General features: G+C 36.4%; 1 protein-coding gene across 4 annotated transcripts in view; it reads right to left on the bottom strand.

Annotated features, from left to right (window-relative positions):
* Window positions 1–11: 11 nt before the first annotated feature.
* The window catches only part of TPR (translocated promoter region, nuclear basket protein), a 55,993-nt gene continuing 39,789 nt past the window's right edge, over window positions 12–16,215 (bottom strand). Inside the window, exons 44-52 of one of the 4 annotated variants that reach the window (XM_016166453.2) lie at window positions 9,718–9,902; window positions 8,285–8,353; window positions 8,078–8,172; window positions 6,016–6,122; window positions 5,270–5,365; window positions 4,964–5,120; window positions 3,160–3,281; window positions 788–883; window positions 12–207 (exon numbers count right to left, since the gene is read on the bottom strand). In XM_016166453.2, the coding sequence (XP_016021939.2) occupies window positions 152–207; window positions 788–883; window positions 3,160–3,281; window positions 4,964–5,120; window positions 5,270–5,365; window positions 6,016–6,122; window positions 8,078–8,172; window positions 8,285–8,353; window positions 9,718–9,902 (983 nt within the window). In that variant the 3' untranslated portion in view covers window positions 12–151. Of the gene's footprint in view, window positions 208–787; window positions 884–3,159; window positions 3,282–4,963; window positions 5,121–5,269; window positions 5,366–6,015; window positions 6,123–8,077; window positions 8,173–8,284; window positions 8,354–9,177; window positions 9,391–9,717; window positions 9,903–16,215 lie in introns of those variants that run through there. The other 3 variants (XM_016166451.2, XM_016166452.2, XM_016166454.2) reach the window with 3 other exon arrangements.

Below are 16,215 nucleotides of genomic sequence, written 5' to 3'. Positions count from 1 at the left end.
TAACAATTGTAGACACTGAAATACATTTTATTAATAAAGGTTGTTGAGACAAGCATACCAATTTAAATACAAAAATGTTTTTAAACTCGACGATCACGGCACTAAAACAGATTTGACGGTCTTATTCACAGTTATTACAGCTTACAGATATTTAATTAATATTTCCTCTATTTATTCCTCCTCTCCCTCCCATTGCATGGCTCACACCTGGAAGAAAAAAAAACAGAATCAAACTGAATGAACCTTTAAAGAAGTTAGCTCAAAATCTGAGTATTCACTTATTCTAGTTCTTTATAAAAATTGTTTTGAAAAGCTTAAATATTTCCCATCTTCAATGGAAATCATTACAATTACTGTCTTCAGGACATGAACACAATCTCTAATAGTTACATTAGTAAACATGGAGTTATTAAAATTTTCTTTTTTTTTTTACTAGCTAAAGTCACAAAGCTTTATTCTGTTGTATAAAATGTGTAACAACAATAGGCAGATATATAACAAATGACTACATAACACTCAAACACTTTTGCTCTTCCAAATTTTACTTTGAATTCAAGGAAAAAATGAATAAACATAAATATATTTAATATTTATGTATCTGTCCGCAAGAAGCTTACAGATTAGCAAATGTCTCACATGCTCAATGTATAATGATTTAAAAATTATATAATCACTTAATTGAATTTAAAAAAAACTAGATAGAAGATGGAAGCTTAAGGATTAGAAAAGTTTTTCTATTTATTATCATCCCACCTCCTATCATGTAGTCAACATGTTAGAAATTTACCTCTCTGTCTGTTAAACTGACGACCACGGACACCTTGTCTTAATGTTGTCTGAAGTCTTACTCGTCTGAAAGGCTTTGGCTGACTACTACTAGTGTCTAAGGAAAAAAAAGGTAAGATTCAGAAAACAAGTTAAAAAGCAAGAAAGCAGTTATAGTGGCAAAAACTAAAACCAACTACTAAATAAATACAGGGATAAAGTGCAAAGGAGTCCATTTGTGTTCAATATTTAAAAGTTGTTTTTAATTTAAAAAAAGGGTAAAAAGAAAATTTCTTCATTTAAAAAAAGTTCTTGACTTTTTAAATTCATTCACTTAACTAATTTAATATTTACTTGGTACCTAGTCACACTGTGCTAGGGGTTGGGGAATACAATGCAAAATAAAATATCACATCCTTCAGGAAAAAAGTCTATCACAATACAACGTGAGTCACACCCGATTCTTCTCTTTTCCAGACACCCCATATCCAATCATTAGCAAATCTTGCCAGCTCTAATTGAAATATATATTCCAAATCTAACTTCGCCTCACAACCTTAACTCTACAATCCTGTCTAAAACATCACCATCTTTACCCTGAATTACCTTAATATCCTCCAAACTTTGTTTCTGCCCATTACTCACTTCAGTCTCCTCTCTACATAGCAGCCAAACTGATACTGTTAAGTTTTTAAATCAGACCATGTCACTACTGTTTGAAGCCCTCTAAAAGCTTCCTATATCCATGAATCAAAGCGATTACAATGATCCACTAGATCTATCGTCCCCTCGCCCCCATCACCCACTAGTCTCTGTCCTTACTGCAGTCCATCCGGACCAGCCTCCCTGCTGACCTTGGACGCATCACGATGCTGACTTATAGACTTTGCATCTGCTATTCCTCTCATCCTGGATCATGCTTCACCCGAGTAACTAACTGCATGCTTCGGTCCCTTGCCTCTTTCAGGTCTTTACTTATATGCCACCTTCTTAGTAACGCTTTCTGTGAAACTGCCTGGCAGTTGACCAAAGTAATAACTGCTCAGATGGGGAGATGTAGTGTTTTATATTATCAAATCAATTTATATTATCCAAATTTCATATTACACTATTAAGGGGAATAAGAACCATGTTTTCTCATGCAAGTTCTAAAAAGATACAACTAGTGCCAATTCTATTGAGGAAAGACGATTTTCATGAGACATCAGAATATAATTGGGGGCACAGAACTTCAGTGACTGTATTAACAGTTACAATTTTTGAGCATCACTGTACATAAAGCATTGTTACATAATTTATATACATTATTTCTAATTTTGACCACAGATTAGTTATGAATGTCCATATTTCATAATGAAATGTACAGTGATTTAAAGTTTCTAGCTGTTAAAAGGTGGATAAGAGATCTGAAACTAGGAGTGTTGGCTAACAGGTCGCTGTGTCACAGAAAAGCAGCTGAGAAGAGATCTTCAGATAGCAACGTTTCATGACTGAGAAAACTAATAACTGAGCATGTCTTCCATGAAACCTGGCAAAGTTTAAAAATCACTGCTATAAACAATTCAAAATGAAAATAATCAGAGTGGATGAGTGAATAATGTATTTCTTCAATAATAAAAGTAACTCTGCACCTAAAAACTTTGAGCTGGAGAAGCTGGTATGGTGTATTGTTTAAGACTTGAGTCTCTGGAGCTAAACTTCCTGAGACTGCACCAGGCCAGCCGTTACTCACTAGCTATGTGACTCTGGAAAAGTCATTCAACCTTTCATTTTCAGTGTGCCTCAGTTTCCATATCTATAGAATGTGCATGACTGCTGGCCACACTGGGTCGGCATGAGCATTAAACGAGTCAAGACATATAAAGGGCATAGTATATTGCCTGATACACAGTAAGTGCTCAACAAAGTTATTTTTAAAAAGTACTGCAGAAATAACTTTATTGTAGGAAAGATACATAAAATGGCCTTTTCCAGTTAACTTCAAAAACGTGAAAACCCAACCTTTGAAACTGTTTACATCAGTAAATTTCAAACATCTGTTTTGAAGAAAAGACGCCCCCACCACCACCTTATAACTTTCTATATCAAATCTCATATAGAACGTTGATGTGCTGAACAATGGAAATGGAGCTGCTCTGGTCCAAAGGGAAGCCGGAGGCTGGAGCCACTCCTTAGCTTCCCCCACCAGCAAGCCAACTCCCGGCTTCTTCAGCACCTCTAGTACAACCAACTCCCTTTAACGTAAACCAAGTTCCCTTTAATAGAACAAAATTTCCCTTTTAAATAAAACATTTTAAATTCAGGGAAAAAAGGATTATCAAATTGTTCACTAACGAAAGTGTCTTTTGCAAACGAGTTTGATGTTTAAAGCAGTAATGGAGCCAAGAAACTCACCTACAGAAGAACTGGAAGGAGGATCCTGGCTGGTGGAAGGAAGGTCTGACTCATCAGATGCCTGCACAGGCTCTTCTTCCTGCTGGCTATCGATTTCCAGGCCTGCTTCTGAGCTAATAATACTGAGATAGGAAAGCAACAATTGATTAGAAAATACAAAATTGATTCTAGAATATATCCTATTATTCCCAAACTCTTTGATATAATTTATTGCTTAACACAGAGCTCCTCTCCAACTCAAAATTGCAAACTCTGATATCAGTGGTCCTATGGTTTTTTAAAAAGGCAGGGGAAAAGAGCTCAGGTTGCTTTTTCCTCATTCCTCTTCTCACTAGGACACATTCCAATTTTAGTTTTTGTTTTTCCTCTTTTTGACAAAGGATGTTCACATTCTTGAAATTCACTGGAGATATCCAGACTTTGATAAGTCTCGAAACAGCTGTCTAGGAAAATAGAGGACTAAAATAATTCACAATAGTCATAACTATTAATAACATACCACTGACTCGCCATGGGCTCTCGCCCAGATGAGATAGGCTGTGGGTTTGTGAATTCCTGGCCAATGGCTATAATTTCATTTCTTTCTCCCATTCAAGAAAGTGCATTAAAAAGCAAGTGAAGGAGGCAAGAGTACAAGAATAACTTGAATCTGCTCTAGGTTTTAGCATCTGCAAACTTCAGTATAGTTATTAGTAACAACATACTTGAGCAATCTCTCTCATGACTGTGTGCTGAAGTTGAAAAGTACTGGTGAAGTGTAAAGCACACGGGGCTAAAGCCAGGGGTCAAATGCAGTCTGAGCCAGTTACCAGTGATGGAGCCTAAGCAAATTATTTTAACATGCTCTGAGTCTGAGCTTTCTCATTTGTGAAATGGAAAAGACACTTTGCAGGATACTGTGGATTAGAAATAACATATATAAAGTGACTTCCATATGTGGTATGGAATTAATGGCAGCTAGTATTCTGAGTAGAATCTGTAACCTCCCCCAAATTAAGTACCACTGTTTTAGAGCACAATAATACACCTGCTTTCCCCTCAAATACTAGAATTTTCCTATACTTATGCTAAGAAAATACTGCTAAATAAAACAAAATCTTTGAGCTCTACCTAGGAAATCTGGTTTCTACTTCTAGCAATGCTTCTGACCAGGAATAGTCCAACTTCTTATTTTATAAAGAATTAGATTCTACCTCAAAAGACCACTGTCCAGTGGTTCTTTCCATTAAATTACTCCACTTCCTTCATCTTAAAAAAATCCAAATGATTTGTCATGTAATTCTTGTTTTGTTAAACTTTGTTTATAACTGATGTGTTAAAAATGTAGTCAGATCTTAAAAACTACTCGATAATTCCTCATTTTAAGAAGTCGGTATTCCAGACACTAAGTTCTAAATGCACATAAATAAAGGGTCAGTGAGGTTCACTTGAAAGCCCACTAGTAAAGGGAAAGTGAGTCATTTCCTAATATTCCTAATTTTTAAAAACAGAAAGACTTCTTTCTTGGGGAAAAGTTCAAGCAGCTTTTAAGAGGAGGGTACCAGTGATTTTAAAGAAATACTTTGTTCTAGAATAAATACATCATGTGCTATTCGGGGAGATACCGTTTGTCTTCTGTAATAACCTCTGAGGCCCAAAATATTACTATATGCAAAAGTTAGTCTTTCAAAGTATATGGCTCGGTTTCTTTTGTAATAGACTACTACAGAAAATACTGCTCAACAAACTGTTTCTTGAGTAATGGAAAATAAATGCAAAAGTCTGTAAGTCTAAAGCAAGCAAAAATTATAAAGTAAACATTTACCCTTCAGATTCTGCCTCCACAAACACTTCATCTCCATCGTCACCTGTTGTTGTTTCATTGGTTGTGGATAAAGTGCCCGTTGATGTTGTCACCATTGGAACAGACTGAGAGGCATGATCTGAAGCATCAGAGGTGGTACTCTCAGTAAATACGGTCACTTAAAAAAAAAAAAAAAAAAACAAAACAACAGCAAAGCAATGAATACTTTAACTTTGTGGTTTACCTAATCTCTAGCCAGAAGATACCTCACCAATTTCTATTTTACCTATAAAACTCACAATCCTCTAGTCCGTCTCTGACACCTACCCGGAGCTGCTACCTGCAGAGGAGTGGTGGGAACACTTCGGCCACCGGACTCTTCTTCATGCGCTAGGAAGAGCGGTGTTTCATACATTCCTAAACCTAAAGACAATTCTGAGTATTAATGAATGACAGAAAGAAACAAAATTGTCAATATACGAAGTATCTGAAATAAAAAATTAATCAGTGGACACACACTACTTTGTTGAAGTCCAAAACTAGCCCATCAAACAAACACCAATCCCTCAAAAATGTAAATACAATTTAGACACATCCTTTATGCTCTCTAACACTAATAGAAGTACTCTTTAAAAAAAATTTAGGGGTCATTCTATTCTACATATTTTTAACATTTTATTTGTCTCATTTTTAACGTTAATAAAAATCATCTCACTAGTTTTATGCATTTAAGTAGGAATGTTAAATGTCAAACTAATAAAAAATAAATTGTATTCCTTCCAAAAACTTTAAAATGACTGGTAGTATCTATGTATATTTACTTAGAAATATTCCTGAATACTTAGCCCATGTATGATGCTGTATCAGGGGCCAGAGAGACACAGATGTAAAAGCTACTCTTTATGTTAAAAAAAACTCAGAACTTTGTTTCAAGATTTATATGTAAGGCAATGGTCAGCCGTAGTAAATATATTATAGCTTTTCACACTTAAAAAAAAAATCATCACATTAGAAGAGTTTACTGCCAAATACATGCAAACCCAGGAGATGTAAAGTTTCACTTAGCTGTTTACCTCCTTGAGAAGCAAGCTGGCCAAGATCAGAGTGACTGGAACTTGTTTGTGGCATATCTTCTGGTGGCCCAAACCGGAATCGAGGAACACCAGCAACCTGCGGGGAACTAAACAGACAAAAATGAACTTAAGGTGAAATTAAAGTTATGCTGTTTAAACCACAATGATATAAATATAGAAAGAATAAGCATAAAGTGGGAAGGAAAGAGATTGGAAATAAAGTTGATAAAGGAATTCTAACACAAACATTTAAAAAGTATCAGTTGTCAAAGAATATAAGAACGAAATGAATCAATTCGTACATGTGATTTATATATAACTTTCGTCTCTCTTGAATTTTGCCTCACATTTCTTAACTGCTAAAAATCTCTATATAGATACATTGAAAGTGATACAAATTCAACACGAGACCTTAACAAAAAAGTCTGAATGATGTCACGAGGCAAAACCTTGTCTGTTTTCACTGTTTAGTCATAGATAAATCATGTCACCTCTCTATAGCATTTCTTATCTGAAAAGATTCACTAGATGGCTCTCAAGGTCTTGAAAAAAATCTAAGATGGCTAGAAAATTGTTTTCCTCTTGTCCTAACACTATCGCCCATCTCCTGCCCATAATCCAGGATATAAAACAGCATTATCTCATTCTTTGCCCACTCCTTACTCCATTCTTCCTTAGCTAGCCAGCTACTAATGTTTATGGATTATACCTCTATAATAGCACTTGAATGTTTTCTTTTCCATTTCAATACTATTGCTTTGGTTAAGAATATTCTCTCCCGGTGGGTTTTTAAACATATCTCCATAAAGTTGTCCTCCTATGGGAATACCCTGAGTTTTTCTGAGCTATGCAAGAATGCTACTGGTTGCTGGCACTCAGAAGCTGTTCACTGGAGTGACTCTGTTTCTGGCTGGCTGACTTTCGGAAAAGGGGATGACAATGATTGGCTGGCTTGTAAAAACTGTGTTAGCTGAGGTGAGTTATGGTGAACTGAGCAAGTTTAACACATGCTCTGATTGCCATGTTACCAAATAGTACAAAGCAATCAACCTTTTCCCAAGTTTGTGGAAACTTTTAAATCCCGATCTTCAAGTACATCCTATTGTACGACTAATACTTCAGCCACAAGTAAACTGATGTACTTGCACATGGAAATCCTTTTATCGTTTAAGGGGAGTGCTATAGCACAACGGTTAGCATAGGTTCTAGAGCCAGACTGACTGGTTTGAACCCAAAACTGTCACTTCCTGGCTTTCTGACCTCTGGCAAATTTGTCGACATCTGTGCTTCCTCATCTACAAAAGGGCAATAATAATTGTCTCTCATAGTTATAAAGATTAAATAAAGTGATTCATGGAAATGCTCAATAAGTGTTAGGTAATTATGCTCCACAACTCAACTCAATGTTGTTTCCCATTAAGTCCTCTGAGATTGTTGGAATAAGTCACTTCTTAGTTGTTGGAATAAGTCACTTCTTCATTTATGTAAAAAAAGCCTATTGCTTATCCCTCTAGTCTCCTAGATTGTTGAGATTACAATTAGCTGCTCATACGCTTAGCTTTCACAATACTACTACCCATCAGGATACTGGAATTACCAACACTTTCACCAACATCTTCATAAAGCATTTTACTGTGTGCCAGGTAATGTGTTAAACATGCTAACATAAATTCATTTTCTTAATTCTTACAACTTACAAGGCGGGAACTATTGTATCATTATTCCCATTAGTCAAATGAGGATACTCAGGAACAGAAAACTGAAATAGCTTCACAGCTAGTAAGCAGTAGAGCTAGATTTCAAACCCATGTATTCTGACTCTAAGTCCATGATCTTAACCATTGTTATACCAACTTTAAATTTCAAATTCTTGATAGAAGAAACTGTATTTTGTTTACCTCTACATAATTTTCTCCAACACTATATCCTCAAGCCCCCTACACTATCTCCAAGAGCTTAGTATAGAAGACTAAACGAATAATGAATCAGTCAAATGTAAACCAATTAACAGGAAAACGAAAACTCTGATTAGTCACAAAATGTTTCTCTTTAATTAACTTACTGAATTGCTTCAGCAAAGCCATCCGTACGATGTGGCACCACAAGAGTTGGGGTACTTGGAACGGTTCTATCTTCATCATCAAAAAAATGCTGCTGCTAAAATAGATGGAAAATAGGAATTAAATGGGCATGACAAGAACATACATATGGACTACACGAATATTTGCTAAACAAATGAATTGCTTTTACATGACTGGGAGGTACTTGCCATGCCACCTATTCCTGGAGTCAACTGAAGCCCACGTCCTACAGACTGCCTCCTAGTCATCTGAATTCTCTGTGTCAGGAAAGGAATTACATTTGTTTTAAGAAATTAGGCAACAAAACAAATACCAAGTATCAACAGACACAGCTTATTATGCTAGTAATAACTAAAATGTTAGCAGATGATGTAATCATCAGGATAGTTTCTCAGAAAAAAAATGCTACTCATCTTGTACTAAATCAGTGACAAATTTTCATCTATATAGACTATATTAACCAACAAATATTTTACTAGCCAATACATAAAAATTAACCAATATTTAAAACCAATCTAACAGTATCTAATTTCTTTGTAACTAATTTAATTGGTACATATGCCTTCAGATCTTAAGGCTTAATTATCCTTTGGCGTTCAAACAGCAGTAGTAAGGACATACAAGTTTTTTCTCAATTGCGACAATATTAAATTGATAAATTTGGTATATTTTACAGGATCTATACACAATCCTTTAAGACTGTATATTTTCACGAAATGAGGTTATCTTCATCAGTGCTATTTTAGTAGCATCTACACTTGACAGCGTTCAGTACACTAAAAGGTTAAGACTCAAGCTAGATTATTAATCGAGCCTTTGTACTCTTTCCGCTGTTTCTGAAAGAGATTCTGATTAAGATGTCCAAGCCTACTACAAATACTACATATAAAGGGTCATGTACACTTTAATTAAAAGTGGGGATTAACGTGAGCATAAAAAAGTGAGAGAAAAAGTAGAACAGAAAATTTTTAAAAAACCACATGCATTTTAGAGAAAAAAGTCTTTAAAACAGATGGTCAGCTGCTAAAATATATTTTACATTAATTCAAATCCAAGAAAATCTTTTTTGCTTTTATAATCTGTAGTGACAGTGACCAGACTTTTTTTTTTTTATTCCCCTCTTTAATTACCTCTCTCCCTTCCACTCCTGACCTAAGGATGTTGCTGATTCTCCTTAAGAACTGGATCTCTGAAGGTTGGGTGTCTCCTCCCACAAGCTTGCAGCATGCACCCGGGACCTGGCACACCTGGGGTATGGTCCATGGCTCCACCTGGGGCACGAACCCAGGATCTTCTGCGCGTAAAGCAGACATGCTAACCATTACACTATGGAGCCACCCCTGACCAGACTTTAATTGGCTATATCTATAACCATACAACGTATAGATAACTTTTAGTCAGCCTTGCCTTTCCAAAGTTCACTCCATTAATGAAGTGAATTAAGAAAGAGAAATGTGATACTCATTCGGTTCAGTTCAAAAAATGTTATAACATGCCAACACATTAAAGAGTTCATTTAATTTCTCCAAAAAAAAAAAATTATATATCTCCATCAGAAAAGAGGAGAAAAGCCAAGATTTTTTTAAAGTTCATTTTTCAGAATAACTAAAACTTTGAATACCTGAACTGGTGGTCCCAACTCTTGAGGCGGGGCATGAATGGTCAGTCTGGGGGGAAGTGGGTGTGGTGGACGTCTAGGTGACTGAGGTGCTCGAGGGGTCTGTCTTTCAGATGCTGATGATGGCTGCTGTTCTCTAGAAATCTCCTGGGAAAAAGAGGACTCTGCAGTACCTATATTTCCTTCACCTATAGAAAATGAGATTATTTTGAACTATTAAAGTTACCACAAAATAACTGGGGCAATCTCTAGAAGTAAGAATCCTGCCACCTCACTAATATTTTCAGAGGAAAAGTAGTGACAATGATCAGTTGTGTGGCCTGAGGCAGATCCCTTAATCTCTTTGAGTATTTCTTTAGTTGGTTAATGAAACAAATGTAATCTACAAGAAATGTTTTTTCAAATAATAGGTTTTACAAATAAAGATTTCAAGTAATAGGCATAAAGCACTTAGCCTAACACAAAATAAAATAAACATGTAATAAATTTTGTCTCATGTTATTAAAATGGGCAAATTACCAAAGTCAGACCACTATGATATCAGTATTATACTCAAACATGGTGAAAGAGATTGGCAAAAAGTCTTCTAATGACATTTTATATTTTAGCTTTTCTAAATTTTCAATTTCAGTGGTCCTTCAGACACCTTGGTCTTCTACATACATATAGAAATAACAGAAGCTGTTTCCCACTATGAGAAATTGAATAGGACATCACAGAACTTAGTGTAGTTAACAGTCTGAGCTGTAGAATCAGATTTTAGCTCTAACATTTAATAGCTATGTAACCTTGAAATCACTTTGCTTACTTCTGTTCCTCAGATTATTCATTGGTACCTAAACCTGATAACCTTACTGTGAGAATTAAATGACTCAATACAAGTATACATGCTCAGAAAAGCATTTTTATAATTAGTGGCAATGTAGCAAAGCTATATACAGTAACTTAATTTTATCCAGAGTAGTAGGCCTATTTTTGCTTGATTGTAAAAAAAGTTATTTAGTGAGGATGTTACATGCTTTGTATCTGGGAAAAATAGCTATGAACATTTGCCCTCAAAAGACTTAACTTTTAATGATAATACCTAAAGATGTAACTGCAGAATCAGCTCAAAATGGCCCTAACCTGTTTTGTTTAATAAGATTCCGAGTTGCTTTTCAGAGACAACAGACCAAAACCCACAAATCATGCAACCAACACATGCGCAGAGAACTCTTGACCTCCAGTTGCACCCAGAACCAAAGTCTCATCCCCAGTTCTCCGCCACAGAACCAAAACAACAGGACATAGCCACAACTTGAACACCGGAACTCTTCCAGAAGCCAAGGATCTATTGTCTAGGAAGATCCAGTGTTGACACCCCTTTAGCACAAATGCTCAAGTTCAAAGGTCCTCCAACTAAAACTTGCCCCACCGGCACTTCCGCACGCATCCCCTAGTTCCTTAAAAACCTTTCATTCAGTCCAGTGAGCAAGATGGATTTGAAGAACCATTATGAGGTCTATCATCTTCTCAGTTGGCATCTTCTTGAACAAACCTTTCCTTACTCAAAACTCTTATGTTTTTGAGCTTTGACCTTTCAAAGCATCATGCACACAAACTTTGGTTTTGTTAACGATTTGGCGAGCCAGCCAGGAGCTGGTGCTTACAGCAGGCCAACCCTGCCTGGGGTTCTTCTCCATGAGTCTTGAGCACATGCCAGGGTCATTTTGCTTTGGGGGCTCATAAGGGACTTTCCCTGGCAGGCACCAGACACCACAGGCACAAAGCTTGTCTAGAATAAAGAGACATCTTTGGACTTCAGTCTACTGCTGGTCTTGTTTCAGGGTAACCTGTACCACTTCTAGGCTAAGTTGCTCCAGTGTGTGCAGCCGGAGACCCTTCCTCGCTATCTGGGCTTTCTTTCCTTTGGGACAAAGCGTTCTACATTTCGAATTCAGCGGGGGGCCTCTGTCTGAGAGTAGAATCAGGATTGTTAGACCCCACCCATTTTTTTGTTTGTTTGTTTTTGGTGGACCATGTTAAGTGTGTTTGTCATGTCTATACCCCTGTGTCTCTGCGAGCTGATGGACTCAATTTGGAAGTAAAGTAACACAGGCATGTACAACCAAGAACTCTCTTCCCTTCCATTTGGGCTTCTCCCTTGGAATGGGGCAATTTGTTTTGCATTGATTTGGGGTATCTTGTTAGAGAAGAGAATAATTGTAGAACTTTTATTCCATTTGTGAACCAGTTCATTTGCATTAGCTGGTTGCGTCACTTGAATTTAAAATTTGTAGTTTATCTAGTTTATCAGAAGTTTGGTTAGGAGAGTACTCAATTTCTTTCTTTGTGTGTGTGTTGTGTATTGATCTTGCTTGGTGTGTACTTTATTTACTGGCTTGGATATGAAAAGTAAAATGGCACCTGCGGCTTCTTCTTCCCCTGCCCCAATCTTTGTCTCCAGACATGTGGTAGCTGCCATCTTCCTCTGAGAAAATCTGCCACCTTAAACTCAGGCATTCTAAAGCCGCTTGTTATGCCTTCTGAGCTTTCCAACTTTATTGTGCACACCTGCTTTCCATTTTCTGTTGTTTGTGTTTGTTGACAAGCTCACCTTACGGGGCACCCGTAAAGGACCTCAGGCCTCTCAGAGACCATGGAATGTATTCTGATTAAAATTAATTTTAAAACCAGCTTTAAAGGAATTCTTACAGATGTAAAGCTTTGGCATATGAGCAAAATCCTAACTTAGTCCATTTGCCAGAAACATAATTTGGATCCAGTTTTACTTCCGAGTTTTGCATTGTACTTGGGACACAAAAGCTAGCATTTTAAAATGAAAGCTGTGAGATCTGTTTATGTTTACCTGTATGTTTATGTACATCTACGTGTGTATATTCTAGATATAGTATATTTCCATCACTGATGGTATTGCTAACTTGTAATATTAAACTGGCTTAAACAAAGAAGCACTTATATGAGAATTCTGAAAAATATAACAGAGTCAAATGATCTTTAATATTTGATATGAAAGCTGGTTTTAAGTTTGGTTTAGTTAAAAAGGCATTTATTTAGAATCATCAGCATTAAGTAATACCTTTATTCTACCTGGGTTTATCAGTCAAATAAGTTCATGCTATGTCTATTACAAAGTCTGTCAGCAAGAAAAATAACTTGGTATGACAAAATTTTTATAAATAATCTTAACTTAATTGGTAGGAGCAAATAAAATAAATATAAGTAGAATAAAAAGTTTCTTTTAGGTTAATTAGCAATAACTGTACTTAAAATAGCTTTGTAAATCTCTTTGATAACTTGGAATTTTAAGTTCGTTAGCTAAATTAAATGATGGATATTGCTAAGTCATTGCCTGAGAAAATTTTGTGTTCCAGCTTATTAAAATTAAAATAAATTTAATCAAATATCAAAAGTAAGTTGATACAAAATTAGAGCTGGCGTTTCTCTTTCTTCTAAAAGGGATATAGGTCTCCTATTGAGAGTGTGTGAAAGTTTTCTGCCTAGAAAGCAAAGATTCTGTATTTTATCAAAATAATTTTCTTTTACATTGTCTTAATCAGGTACTTGATTATTTAAGAAAACAAAATCCTCTAAACAGTAAGAACTCGGTTTTGCTAATAACTGTGTAAACATCTACATTTTTCTTTAAATGGATAACTAAGTATAACTTTGTAATGTCTTATGATCCTAGCCAAATGTCCAAACCTTTGATATATTCTGCAAACTTCCCAAAATTTAAATTATGAGTCTTGACCTGGGAATAACTGAGGTATTCCTGAAGGGCCCCTGGAATACCTCAAAAGATTTGTTTTCTGTCCCTATAAAAGAGAACTATTAAGTAATTAGGCTTATACTTGTGTGTTGAAATTACATGGGAAACATTATCCAATAAAAAATAACATCGAGCTTTCTTTTTGTTGTATTTATATATTATGAGTGTTCCAGAAATACATGTGGAATCGTTGGAAATCTAAGATATCCTGACATAAGATGTCTGTCATCAAAATTGAGGGACACACTAAAATGATGAAACCTGAATATCAGACTGTGGTACCTGTGGATGAAATCCATTGTTTTGGCAAAAACAACCCCCTCGTTGCCAGACTTTTGCCATCCTGATGTTCTTGTGAAGTGGCAACAGTCTGTTCCTGAATCAGAGAAATTAAGATGGGCAAATAATGACTAAATTAAATGGACAGTGAAGGCTACGGGAAACCCAAGATGGCTGCTTGGTTAACCTGACTCCCTGACATTTTTTCGGTTTTTACATTCCTTCATCCACCATGGTACATTTAAACTGGACTTCATTCTACTGCCACTTAGTTTGGGTTATTGGTATGTTCTTGTTTTGGTCTGTATGTTTTCTGGATAAGCTGAAGCTTTCCCTTGCCACAGGACGCACGCCCTTGCAATGGCAAAGAAACTGGTAGAAATGTGTTTCCCACTTGGGGTATACCTTCCATAATCTCTAGTGACTGGGGCACCCACTTCATTGAGCAAATCATACGAGCCTTGTTGAACAAACTTGCCATCATCGGGCAAGGTCTAGAGAACTAATGGAAAAACTGGATTCAAGCACAATAAATTTAATCACACAAGACTGAATAAACTGGTGAAATGGTTACACTTTTTATAATTTTCTTTGTTGACTTTTTAATCATTTGTTTTCCAAATAAAAGCAAACATTTTTACCTATGACTTAGCAATTTGGTAAGTTATACTTCTGTAAGCAGAACTGAAACATTTATTTTTTGTCTCCCCAAATGATCCCTCTGGAACCCAGAAACTTTAATGAGTATTTGTATTTTCCTGGCAATGTAATTATTTGCATAAGTTAAATTAGAATCTGTTCTCTTTATAACAGAATTGGAAACTAATTTTATTACCAAGACTTTGGAATGCCATGTTTGAGAGAGACATGCACACACTCAGATACTACCAGATAGCTTTGAGGAGTTAAAATTGATTTTGGAAGCCAAGACTCCTTTTGGAAAACAGCCTGGTACCTTGTTTACATGGTTCACAGTAGTCTTTCCAGGTGAGGAACGAAGGTTGCTTCCTGGGAGTTGCAAAGAAAGAAACTCAGGATACGCTAGGGACCTCAAGCAGAGAGGAATTCACCCAATTCTATAGGTAATGCAGGCGAAGTCTGATGGCTTGTATGTGGCTTGGCTTCTTAGCCTTGAAAGACTATTTCAAGTTCAATATGAAGATTTCTTAGGAAAATTCCAGTGAAGCAGATTTATAGATGCCTATATGGTTAATTACTATTCTTGTTGGATTTATACAATCAGACCAAGTTTACTGAAACCAGACTTATTTTGCAGATGAATTTGTTTTAATTTGGCTACCTTCGATAAAAAGGGAGATGATTTTGAAAAGAAAATTTTGTTTCAATAGGAACTATAATATACCTTTGTGGAAATTAGATTCTAGAGCTGTCTACTGTCTCAGAGTTTTGTTTTATGCTTGTAAATGGGACTGAATACTGAATTCTTCGAGTGACTTGGAATCGTTGAGAACTAAAACTGCCCTTCCTTTTCCTGACCTTGCCACTCATCATGGTTTGGGTCCTGGGAGATGTAAGAACAAAGGTTATTCTTTATCCTTTATCTCACACTAGGGTGCAGGTATCCTGGCCTACTGCTACCTCTATTGTTGCTGTGGTCTCTGCTTATAAATTAAACACCCAGAATGCTCCATCAAAAACTCAGGTACCATCGCAGAAAAGGTAGGTGTAAGAGCCACATAAGAGGGGCACAATGGCCAGCTAATTCTTGCTCTTCACTGCACCTGGACCCAGTTGCTCTATTTCCCTCATGAACAACAAAAAGAGAGGATTTTTAATTGCAGAACTGACTCAAAATGGTCCTATCCTGTTTAATGATTGTTCTTCGGAGACAACACATCAAAACCACAAGTCATGCAGACAAAGCGTGTGCACAGAATGCTGACCTCCAGCTACACATGGAACCAAAGCTTAGCCTCCCCACCCTCACGGAACCAAAGGACCAGGACAGAACACTAGAACTTGCACTAGAACACTTTCAGAAGTCAAGGGTCCATTGTCTAGGAAGATCTGGTGTTGAGACCCCTTTACATAAGTGGTCAAGTTCCAAGGTCTCCCGATTAAAACTTGCCCCACCAGCACTGCTGCCTGTTTCTCCTAGCCCCTTAAAAACTCAACCTAGTCCAGTGGGCAAGGCGGATCTGAGGCACCATTACATCTACCATCTTCTCAGCAGGCATCTTCTCGATCAATAAAACCTTTCCTTACTCCAAATGCTGACCTTTTGAGTTTTTACCTTTCAAAGAGTTGCATACATGCTCTTTAGCTTTGGTAACAATGAGGCAAAAAATTTCCTTCTATATCCCAACTAAAGATATTTCTTAAATCTACAAAATGTTACATAAAATATAAATCGGTACCTAAAATATCGTTAATCTCTCCTTACCTTATCTCCCTTAAAAAGCAATACTATTCTTCATTATGTGGTTTAA

The sequence above is a fragment of the Rousettus aegyptiacus genome, unplaced genomic scaffold (genome assembly GCF_014176215.1).
Source record: "Rousettus aegyptiacus isolate mRouAeg1 unplaced genomic scaffold, mRouAeg1.p scaffold_m13_p_17, whole genome shotgun sequence".
Taxonomy (NCBI): domain Eukaryota; kingdom Metazoa; phylum Chordata; class Mammalia; order Chiroptera; family Pteropodidae; genus Rousettus; species Rousettus aegyptiacus.
This window is presented reverse-complemented; position numbering and strand designations above follow the sequence as displayed.